Genomic DNA, 12,821 nt, shown 5'->3' with positions numbered 1-12,821 from the left:
ATAATCGTAAAACTGTACGCAAGCAAAATCAAAAATATGCAAATATCACAAAAAATATGTACGAGTACCTACATTTCTATGTTTTTCATACATCAAAATATGCAAAATCTTAATAGGTTAATACGTATCGAAGCTTGTCAACATTATTTGATCATGTGCAGTTGCTTAAACAAGAATTTGTTATTAATAACTATACTTTGTTTTACAACTTTACGAATTCTTATACATTTACCCCTATTTCGTATTTTATACATGGTAGCATTCATGTGTGTATGTGTACAATATAATATTAAAAATTCGTTTTCTTACATTTTTATTAAAGAAATTTTACTTTTTCTTCATTTTGGTCTTTTCTTTTTATAGTATTTTCGTAATAGAAGTCCACTAAAACAAGGGTTAATGACTTTTGATTTAGAATCTAGTTTAATAGTATGCAAAGCAAAAAAGCAAAAAAAAGGATATAACAGGAGTCCAGTCCCTTTTCATAAGAATAACAATAACTATATACGCTTACAATACGTTATAATCTTCTGTTAACAAACAAATATATACTTATACACACATACATGTAACTGGAGACTTACATACAAGCAAGCACATGCATAATGAAATAAAATTTCAAAGAAAACAGGTTGATTGAATGTATTTCCGTTTTTATTATTTTAATTTCATTGTTGTTATTATTTTTTTCCACTTAGTTTTTGTAGAGCGGAACAATCGGTGATGGTGGTGGTGATGGTCAATTTCATTAAGGGGTAAAAAAGTTACAAAAAAAAAAAAAACAAATTAACGTTAAAGAAAAAACGTGTGTTTTTTTTACGGAAGGGTTTTTAAAATATACTTTTCTTTTGAATACAGTCATGATCAAATTACTTTTTCTAAAATTAATTATAATGAACAAGTGAATACATATATTGCATTCCACCTAATTGGGATTCATTTTTCTATATAAAAGTTTTATGAAATTTGCATAGTTCTAGGTGCAACTATCAAACAAATTAGTAATGCCAATCGAAAAATTGAATAAATGTGTATGTAAATGTGTAAATGTAAATGTGCATTCAGGAAGTACGAGATTTATTGGTACTCCCGAAACAGGCTGTAAGAATGCATTCAAACGAATAAAAAACACCAATTGACATTTTGCTTTTTGTATCCCCTTCCAGAGCTTCGATGCCTCAAAATTCTAACAATTTTGTCAAATTCTAACAATTTGTTTATAATCGGGAAATACGGTATTCTGTAGGAAATTCAACTTATCTTACAAGTTTTTATAATACAAAATATCTTATAAGATTTTACCTTCCAAGTGTTATTGTGCGATATTATACAAATAACTATAAAATATATAAAAGATCGAACAATAATTTTGTATGATTTTATTAAAATTTGATGAAAGTTTAAAAAAGAATACCATCTAATTCCCATCAAATAAAATTCATGATAGGTTGAAAACAATTGTTATCAAATCATTTTTCTGTTTCTTACGTCAATAACTTTCTATAAATTCAATCAAATATTCTTACCGTTAAATACAGCATATTTAACATATACAATTTATTTCTTCTATACTCCATTCGCATTATGTACAACAACGTACTGTTGTATTTGATTTTTCCGTTATAGCAATATGTCAAAATAATTATTAAGATACGTAGCCCCTATATTATGTTAAGTATAATAAATTTAATAAAATATAATTGCAAAACCTGCTAAACGTTTTTTAGTTTCGATATAATAAAGAAAAATTCGTAAATAAAAAAAAATTCGTAAATAAAGAAAAATTTATTATCATAATGCAATGGGCATCAAAGTAACCGAATATCTGTACAAGTGTTTAAAAATTATAGCAATTTTAATCATCAGTTTCTGCAAATTTTACAATCATTTAAAAAAAAGGGGTTCTTTATTACTACCTTTGATTCACCGAAAATTCTTATTTGCATATAAATACAAATTTGACCGTAACATCAGAAATTAAGAACAATGAAGGATAATTATTAGATATTAACTAAAAATTATAAGCTTGAAAGCTGAGTTGAAATTTTATTGAAAATTAATATAACATTTTTCAAAAAATAATTATACATTCTGGACCTTTTTAAATAAGCGGTGATCCTTTAAAGAATAAATGTTTTTTTCTTTATTTTTGATTTCAATAAAAATATTGTGTGGTACAATAATTTTTCATAAATCAAATATGGATCGCGAATCATAAAATACTTAGTAACATAACACATATGTATATACATATACTTATATTTAGTAAGAAAAACAGTGTTATTTAATTTATTATCGTATACATAGTGGTTTTAGGCAAAAACAATTATTGAGATTTGAAAATATTGTTTAAGTTTTTGATGAAATTATATGATATGTACACGATCTTTTACATATACATTTGTAACGTAATGTCTTAAAAAATATAATTACAATTCGTGATTTTGAAAAATTATTGGTTTGTTTTTTTTAATATGAATTTTAATGGTATATCATTATGAACTTTATTACTTTTATATTGAGAAAAAATTTAACAAAGAAACCGGAATGATAATATAGTTTGGCATGTTACGTAATTTGTATCGATACATAATATTATCATAATAATTGTTTTATATAGGCGTACTTAATAAGCTCATCAGGTCGTAGGTATATGTTATTTTGGCCAAAAATTTGTAAGAGCAAAATTTAGGTTACAAAATTATTAGAAATATTTTTAAAATTCACTTGAAATTTCCGAATGGTCTGGAACTATTTTTGGAAGTTTTCAACGGTAGGTCTCTTGGAGTTTTTTAAGAAGAAACTGTTCTTTTGGGAAGGAAGCAGTAGAGAAACTGAACGGTTAGTGGTAGTTTTACAGATTTTTTATGTACAGGACTCCAAAAGCAAACAGTTTAAAAATCTTTTATATAAATTATCTTTATTTTTAATAGCTTTATTATCCTACAACCAAAAACAAAATTGCTAAATTAATAGTAATTTGGCCACTACTGTTAACTTTATAATATTCTTTTGTTATATTAAATAGGGAACTTATTTGCTTACAATTCCAGGATTCTTAACATTATTCTCAATTTATTAAATAAAATACCTTAAATAATATAATATAATATACACACATTCACACGCATGTTACAGAAAATATAACTAACTTGTTAAATGATTTATGATAGGATCAAAATTTTTGTACAGAAATAAAAAAAATCGTGAAAATTCTATTTTCTAAGAGAATTCATTGCGGTTAGATTAAAATCAAAAAAACATTATAATATTTTTTCGTATATTTTATATTTTATATGTAAATAGGTATCTAAATACTTATTCTGATGACTTTTTATATTTAAAATAAATTATTAATGTAGGCTACCGAAAGGACAAAAATATTTAAAATAAATACTTATTACAAAAGAAACAAATTCGTTCATTTTATTTCGGTTATCAAGAAATCGTCCCTTTGTTATCGCTTTATAAATCAAAAAAGGAAATGATGTTATATTAAAGGAGTCTTAATTTAAAAGTGGTAAAATACTAATTAAAATAATATATATATGGACATTAAATTATGTAGGTGTCCCAGAAAATAAAATGTGTGTATTTGGTTAAGAACTAGGTCAATTCACGATGTTTTTTTTTTTTTAATATATGACCGTAGGATTAAAATGTTAAAATATTTAGATGTATGCATAGTTAATCTAAGACTTTGTAACAAGTTTTAACACATTTAACACTGTATAACTAATTAGAACGCGGAATATGCTAAAGTATAAAATGTACATATATGTTAGTGCATGTGGTGTTTATTTTTTTCGATTTATTAAGTCAATATATAAGACTTACACCTGGGTTTTGGATGTTGTTATTAGCATAATAATTTGTAAAATCAAAATATGCATACACATATGTGTATTTAAATTTTAATAATTGTTATTTTATTTGGTTAGCTAAATTGCCATTAACATTTTTTTTATATGTCTCGAGAAATTGTATTATACCTACATTATGATAACGAAACTTTCGAAAAGCTTCGCAATATTGAGAAAGTCAGTAAATGATTTACTTTCATCTTCTTATCCAATAGATGTTGTTATATTGATGAAGTAAAATTTTCTATATTAACCTTCAATTTAGTTTTGCCAATTTCCGATCTTCTGAAATGATATTCAGTTCTATGTAGCTTACCTTAAAAATATATTTCCTATCGCTTAAATGTCCACGTATTTGATGTTCTTAATTAATATTTCCTATTTTTTCGATACCACTTTTTAAGACGCTCCCTTTAGTTTTAGATATCTCAATTAATTTCAACATATGATTTCATAATTACACTTTATAGTTTATTTAAACTACATTTTATTGGATAATAAAAACAATATTATTCTCAAGTAAAACTAGCATTTGAAATCTTTGCAAGAACAAAATTATATTTGATATTTTGCTAAAAATGTTTTTAGAAATTCTCCCATAAAAATTGAGAAAAAATGCTTATTGGTTTCATTCTATATGTCCATCTGTCCATCTTGCTTATATACTTACAAAACTTCTTCACCCTTATTTTAACAAAAATTTTTGAATATGTATAAAAAAATTTTTATTAAAAACTTATTTCATTTTTAACTTCCTCTAAAAGTTATAGCAGCTCAAATTAAAAGATATGCAATTTTTCGATTATTTATTGTATCGGAATCACAAACATTCTGCAGACTCTTAGTACTGCAGTTACAGGGTTTTTCCACTGCAATCCAGCATAGTCACACATTGCTATAACAACATGACCGTTGAAATGAACACTTATCTAATTTTTGAAGCAATAATTTAACTAGTTATTGAAGTATAAAAGTTTAGCAGTTTTTAGACCCTAATAAATAATTTATTTCGTTAGAAGTAAATTTTTTTCAACATCCATCCAGACCCTACAAGCTCTTTCAAAAGTTGTCACTTTCTAAAACTTTAATCAAATTTTTAAAAAAGCTAAAAGTTACCGGTAAATTACATGTCATCGAAAAGTATCATGTAAAGGTTTTTCAAATTTTTTGTTTGTTTTTTAATCCTAAACGTATGCAAAATTTTGACATATTTTGGCATATTAAATAAAGTAATTGAAATACAACAGCTTAGCGGATGGTGTTTCAAAAAAATTATTTTCACTTGTTCAAAGGAAAAGTGCTACCTTAAAAACTATTGGTTTGATTCGAATTTATTTTATATATTACCCCCTTTTTTCTTTTAATATATTTAAAAACACGTTTTTTCTTCTAGAATTAAGAGTATTTAAATCAAACCCCCAACATTTTTACATATAAAATACTTTAACAATATGTAATAGAATTACAGATTCTTATCATAAAAATATTTTGTTTTGTTTTTGCAATATAAGAGTACTTACATACATATATTTGCACTGTTATACTCGTATAACAAAAAAAAAATGAAATAAAATATAACATGACATAGTAATAACATGTTGCTAATATCGTTTATTTTTTTGTTCTTTTCTATAATTTTTCGTTATAACAAAATATTTTCCAATATTCAAATTGTATATATAGGTTATAAGAAATGTTTTTACATATAACAATAAATTAAAAACAAGATATGTATATGTTAATAGTATTTAAGTACATACATTTTATTATAACAAGCATTTCATATGTAAGAACAAGTTTTCTTTTAAATTAAAATACAATAACAAAACAAAAATTTAACAATTATGTACAGCTAATTTGTGTGTTGACAATTCAATTGTCTTAAGAACAGTAATAAGAGAGAAATTTATAAAGTTGAACTTTTAGTATAGAAGTGATTGTGATGTCATTGAAACCAATTTATCTTGAATAATCATAAAAAGTGTTACAATTTCCTTATGGTAATCTTAAGTGTTACAAATTGGTGTTAAAAAACTGTTTGCTTCTGGGAATAGTGCGACTAATATGAGTATATAAACGTTCATTACATCATTAATAAGTTAATGGTTGGTTATAAAATAATAAATAATAATTATACAGAAGAAGTATTTAATTTTTGTTAAATAATGAAACTTATTTTAATAACATTCCATTACAAAATAATAATTCCATAATAATTTAATTAAATCTAAAATTAATAATTAAATTTAATTGTAATTAATATTCAATAATCATATCATAATTAATTAATATCTTCCGGCATCATTAATATTTAAATGCACTTATGCATATCTGAAATATTGCAAAAATGATTTTTTTTTGTTTTTGAAAGTTGTAGCATAAAAATAAGTAAATATGTGTTGGAAATATTACAAAAAGTTTCAACATTTTGATCCGGAAATTATTCATATTTAAATTTCTACATTACGATTTTGAAAGTTTAAACTTTGCATACAAAATAATGAAGTCGCTTAATAACATTTAATTGATTGAATTTGTGGAATTTATAAGAGAAAAACAAACAATAAAATTTTTATATTGACAAAAATTTTTTGAATCAAATGTATTTGGTAATAAGAAAAATATTAAATAAGAGTGAAAATTATAATTTAAATGCAATGTTTGAACATCGCTTTCACATTATTATTATTATTAACATAATAAAATTTAAAAATGCGAATTGATATTAATTTTTGGATTATTAATTTTATACTAATTGCTGTTATATACTCTAGTCTATTACTTAAAGGTAAGTATGTAAAGAAATAAAAAATAAAAATAAATTTAAAATATTTAATTAAATCATATATTTTGGAAGGGGTTGAACGAAGGTTTTACATGGGATTTAAAAATTCTTTAGGTTGCTTTCCTAAGGACCGTTTTAGAGTATACGAGTATGCATGTTATGTCTTTTCTCTTCTTCGTAATGCTGATATAAATCGTATCCTATAAACTCTATATGCTGATATAGATCGCAATATATAAATCCTAGAAACTCAGCGAATTCAACTTGTTTTCGTCTGTTTTTTGTACAAATACATGTAAGAGGGTGCCTAAGGTTAGACTATACGATAGTATTGACTTTTTTTTAATTAATTACTTAGTGAAATTAAGTACTTAGTTTATGTGACGCTTACTATTAACTCGCTTTTAACCAAGTTTGTTGACTAAGTGACGTTTACTTGTACTAAGCAATCGTCTGATATATGAAACTAAGTTGAGATCAAGGTTTTGTTTTAAATAACATTAAAAAATAAGAATAAGAGTCGAAAATCTGTAACGTCCGATCATAATTTATTTTGTTTTGATTAATTAAGTAATAGTCTGTTTAATTATTTTTCAGTGGTTGCTAGAAACAACTGTCTATAAATCGATTTTCCTTCAATTTGATATTGATGCAAATTTAAAGTTTCAATATAAATTTAATATAAATTCCATATAAATTTTTAATAAATTTTAATCTGTCGTTCAATTACTTCCGAAATTGTAAGCAGAAATATAGAACTTTGAAACTAAATAAGTTAAAATTATAGACTAAATTTCCTCACAGCAAATACTTTTGACTTGGATCTTTGTACCGCTTTATATTATATATAAATGTCACAAAGACATGTCATACTCTCTATGTAAGGGGTAATGCTTTTAACATCACTCTTTTCGACAACACCTTTAATAAAAATTTGCCCTGTTCTACGAGATTCCAGAATAACAAATGATAAAATTCTCCTTCTACCTTAATTTTTTTATCTTGAAGTGCAAGCGGGAGTAGAGTTCATTTATACGCGTTCACGTGATGTCAACGAAATTATTTAGTTTCTTTGGTTTTTTTTACATTATATACATTTTTTGTGATGTTCATTTACTTCATATATCTCACAGTTTGCTATTTCGTCTTTTATGATGACATTTTGAGAGTTTTGCGACAACAGCTCTAACACTAATTTGTTTGAAATAACTCATTTTACACTCTATGGCACGGCATAGTAGAAAGGGGTAAACGTACGAGTATAAGTTTAAAACGCATAATATTAAAACGTATAAATTTTAAATAAAAGAATAAAATTGAAGATAACTTCAATAAAGAGCTAGAAATAATGTATTTTAATAATGCTGATCTATACCTATTTATTTATGACTTCCTCTTACTTTTAATGATTACACACAAAGAGTTTCCTGAAGTATTAAAAATGTTTTGAATTTGCAAGTTAATTTATTTATAAACAGCAATGTAGGGTTTAAAATCTTATACGTTTAATAACATAATAAATATAATTGATTTTGGAAAATGAATTTTCTTTTTTCATAAAAAATATTTGCAAGGTTATTTGAAACTTAACTTTGATTTTAAATTAATGCAAGAATGTTTTTTCTTTCTTATAGGCTTCTTGTTTTTGCAATTGTAGTTCGTGTATTAAGCCGTGTGCTGTGAGTTAATTTAACACAATACAAAGCTGTGAAACTGAATAAATTATCAATTATTTTTACTATGTAATAAACGATCATAATTAATAATATATAAAGTTTAAATATTAGCATAGCATCAGAATTTTAATAGCATGATGGTATTTTGAATAATGTTAAGACTAAATATTCTTCCACAATTTTAAATATCTGGGATTTTTAAAGATCTTTAAAATAAAATTTCTTGTACTTATTTTCCAAATTTGAATAATAATTTTAATTTTTTAATTAAAAATATAATTATACAGAACAAGAATGCAATGTACTTTGTGTATAAGATTATTTCAATTGTTCTTTTATTTAAATTTTAATTTGCTTCTACGTTCTCAATAATTCTTAAAATTTCACTATAAATTAAAGGCGTATATGTAGAATATTATTAAGTCAAAATTGATTTTGTATTTAATATATGCATTTTAATAAATTCCGTATAAATGTATATGTATAAGTGAAATTAATAATTATGTAAAAAAAGTATATTAATAAATAATTTGTTTTGATAATTTTGACGTAGTGTCGAGCCTTGAGAAACGATTTTATAATAAAAATGTGCAGAAACGTCATTGCAAACTTACAAGTATAAAAGAATATAATAAAGTAGGTAGAACTCTTGATCAACTTGTATTATTATCGCTAGGCAATATAGCTTAAGGCGATAAAGATTATTTTTGCTAGACAGTTGCTAATCGAAAAAAGAGTTTCAATTGAAGAAGAAACAACGGATGGATAATGTGCAAGAGTGGGTAAGGGTAAGAGATAGATAACAGTTAAAAAGCATAAGTTACAAGAATATTAGCACAAATAATTGATCTAACAAATTTTATAATGCAATTTGAATTAAAACCTATTAAATATAAAAAACAGATTTTGTTATGAAACGAAAGACCCAATTGAAATCCTAATTTTCGTAAACTGCAGAAGATCAAGTACATTTCACTTTAATATATGTAGCATGATGACGAACATTAAAAAGTTTCATTGCGAAGAGAAAAGATTATTAAGAGGATTATTGAAATCAAAACTTACTTACAGGACTGTATCAATGAGAGATGCCATATGATATTCTCCACGGCATTAATTTTTCTAAAAGTAAGGGAAACTCGTTTGCTAAGTTGTACATTTCCATAGAACAAGTTTTGACTATTCATGAGGGCTTATACAATAGCAGTGCACTTTGATATTAGGCACCCTGTATATTAATTTAGTCTTGTAGAATAGATATATACAAAATAGAGGGAGGCGGTGTTTATCAAATTTTAAATGATAAGAATTTTATGCGAGAATGCACTTTTATACCAAAGAATCATAAATTTTACGAGAGCAGCCTTCACTTTTCGTCTTTGAATTTAAATACTTTTATTATTGGTCGCATATATTGGACAATTTATTGTAATTTTTTTTTGAAATTCGACATTTTAACTTTGATTTTCAGTTGAATGGATTCAATGTTTTACGGCAATTGTATTTCAAAAATTTACGAAATTTCTTTGAAATTTTCTTTGAGTGAGAAAATCTAGTAAATACTTACGATTTATGAAAATTTTATCGCTCATTTGTTATCAACACCAGCTTTCTTTTTCATTGATCATATTTACAAAATGCTGAAAAATATTTCTTTCCAATGGTAATTACTGTATTATTTTTAAATCATATCATTTACATTAGAATTTCTTATCTTCAGAAGGATCTTTATATATGAATTTTCTATTTACATAATAATAATATGGTACTTTCTATTATAGAAAAATGGTTATATAAGTATAATTGGGAAAAATACTATACACTCTATGAATAACAGTTAAATTTTCATCTCAGATCAATTCAAGTTAATTTAAAATTAGAATTAAAATGGGAAAAAAATATTAAAATTGGATTAAATTTTAAATTATTTTTTTAATAAGAAAGTTTTATGATTTGCCAGTTTTCCCAAACTTTTATTGTACACAATGTAAGAGCTCAAAAAATTTTTATTTAAGAAAGGTTATTAATAAATTTGAAATTGATTCAATTGAAGTTGATGGCGAAAATTTCCATTTAATAATAAGGAAAAGAGAAAATCAAAATTACTTTTTATTTGTTATACGATTTTATTCAAAACTATTCTCCCATAAAAAATAGTTTTCTAAGAATAAAACCTAAAATTTTGATTATAACAAAGTGTTGATTTAAGTGTTAAGATTTTTAATGTAAAAAAGAAATTCGTACCTATTTGCTTTTTTTGCGATATTTCTTTGGGTTTTAATGTTTTTCTCGTATTTGAATAAATACCATTTATTATAAAATTTGCATATTTAAATAAGAAAAAAATTAAATAAATGCTGTCATTTTAATCCTTTTCAAATAATATAATTTTTAAATTAAAATATAACACTTTTTAACAGCTGCAAGAGAAATTACAAACATTAGATAAAAGTTAGGAATAGAAAAAAATTAATTATGTAGCTTATAGTCGTGAATTAACTTAATTGTGGTCTGATTTCACTATGAAAATCAAAAAAATTTCAAAAAATTGTCGCTTCTGATTCTTACTGAAGCAATTCTACCTTGTTGCTAGGGAAAATTGAAATTGTAGTTTTATTGTCTTTTAAGTTTAAAGACGCATCTGATCATTGGTGCAGTGGTTATGGCACCGGCCCTTTAACCGAAGGGTCTCGGGTTCAAACCCCGGTCAGGTCACTATAAAAAAAATTATATTCAATATTATATAACTTAATATGCAAAACTAATAAATATTAAACAAGTAATTTTCAAATACATATTCATAATATTCGATACTAAAAACTAAGAAAAATAAACAGTAAATATTAATAACCTCAAATAATTAATATAAATAAAAACTACGGCAGGCTAGTCACCTACCTAGCTAACTCTCTATGACTATAGAAACTAGGGCATGATAGATATCATGCACTAGCCCTATACTCCTCCTAGGAGTGAAGAAGGAAAAAAAAAAAAGTTTAAAGACGCAAACCATTTTTAGAGTATCGATTTGTTGCACTCAGGAATTATCACGTACAGTATGAGTTGACATATATGTTCAATTTTTATCACTGTTCGTACGTAATTTGTTAAAGTATGTTAATTCTTAATTAGGATTGATAGAAATCGATTCCTTACTAATTTCCTTACTTCAAACTTTAGACGGTGGAGTAGCAGCTCGAACATTATTAAATTTTTTTAAAGACTTCTCTGGATTTGCTTATGGGCTGCGGATACACAGCAGGAGAGATAATTATAATGTTCTTTGGCTTTATTTGATCCCTCAAGAAATTTATAGAATTTGTAATTCTATTTAAATTTAGTTTTGAAATCAATTTAAATTCCTTATTTTAAATTTGTACAAATTACGTTCTATTTGTAAATGTATTAAATTTTATCTTGGTTCTGCATAGCTTTATTATTCAAAAAATAATTCTGTACTATACGAATAACTTTAAAATTTTCCCTTTTAGGTTTTTTAAAGTTGTTTTTAAAAGATTTTAATAGATAATATAAAATGATAGATAAGACTTTGAAATTTACTTTTATTTGTCGATTTGATGCCATCATATGAAATCATGACTAATGTCAGGACAAAATTTAAAATCTTCTTCAAAAATAATTGAAATTTACCAAGCGTTAAAGTTTTTTTTATTTTTTATAAATTAATAAAGCTTTAAATTTATGTTGGCTTCAGTTCATTTCGCTAAATTTAAACATAACTTATTAAAATTAAAGTAATCACAGGTGAATGTCCGAAGTTTTTATGACAACTGTTTAAACCAGGCATGGGGAACCTGCGGCCTTAAGGCCGCATGCGGCCTTTTAACTGTTTTTTAGTGGCCTTTGTCCTTAAAAAAATTTATTTCTTATATTTCTTAAAAATTAAAATTTTGCTGCCAAATTTTCGAAAACAAATCAAACATTTAGAAAAATAAACCGTGCACATAAACTTTCAAATTTGAAAACTAAAAATTGGAAAATTCAAAGCCATGAAATTTCTAACAACGTTTGAATTCAAAATTTACATACATATTTGTTTGAAAACAAACCCATATTAATATTTGAATCCTATGTCCGGGCTTCTTTCAGAATAATTGTATGCCACGCTAGTAAACTTTTTCAATAATTTTCAATCACAGCAAAGTCATTGAAATAATGAACCATATTATTTTATTAATAATGTACATACTTACTTATCTATTTTTATTTATGAAATAAACTGTTTTATGTTATTTTTTATATTCTGACATAATTTTGTTTTCATCAACCTACACAAAGCAAAAATTTATAACCTTTGGACTTTTTTTAAACTTTGCGGCCTGATTGACTTTGCATTGACTAAAATTTGGCCTTATATAGAGAAAAGGTTTCCCATCCCTGGTTTAAACTATAAACTTATAGTACTAGAAATATTAAAATATCACAGTTAGATTATTAAATTAATAAGAACAATTGTTATTTTTTTATTACTTACAT

General features: G+C 24.6%; 1 protein-coding gene across 2 annotated transcripts in view; it reads left to right on the top strand.

The window, feature by feature from the left end:
• LOC129609586 (protocadherin-16) overlaps nt 1–12,821 on the top strand; it is a 33,810-nt gene that overhangs the window by 1,629 nt on the left and 19,360 nt on the right. The window contains exon 2 of one of the 2 annotated variants that reach the window (XM_055521591.1): nt 6,235–6,651. In XM_055521591.1, the coding sequence (XP_055377566.1) occupies nt 6,576–6,651 (76 nt within the window). In that variant the 5' untranslated portion in view covers nt 6,235–6,575. Of the gene's footprint in view, nt 1–5,715; nt 6,652–12,821 lie in introns of both variants that reach the window. The other variant, XM_055521590.1, reaches the window with a different exon arrangement.

The sequence above is a fragment of the Condylostylus longicornis genome, unplaced genomic scaffold (genome assembly GCF_029603195.1).
Source record: "Condylostylus longicornis isolate FDR11 unplaced genomic scaffold, ASM2960319v2 ptg000040l, whole genome shotgun sequence".
Lineage (NCBI taxonomy): Eukaryota > Metazoa > Arthropoda > Insecta > Diptera > Dolichopodidae > Condylostylus > Condylostylus longicornis.
Note: the sequence above shows the minus strand (reverse complement) of the source record. Positions and strands in the feature narration are given on the sequence as shown.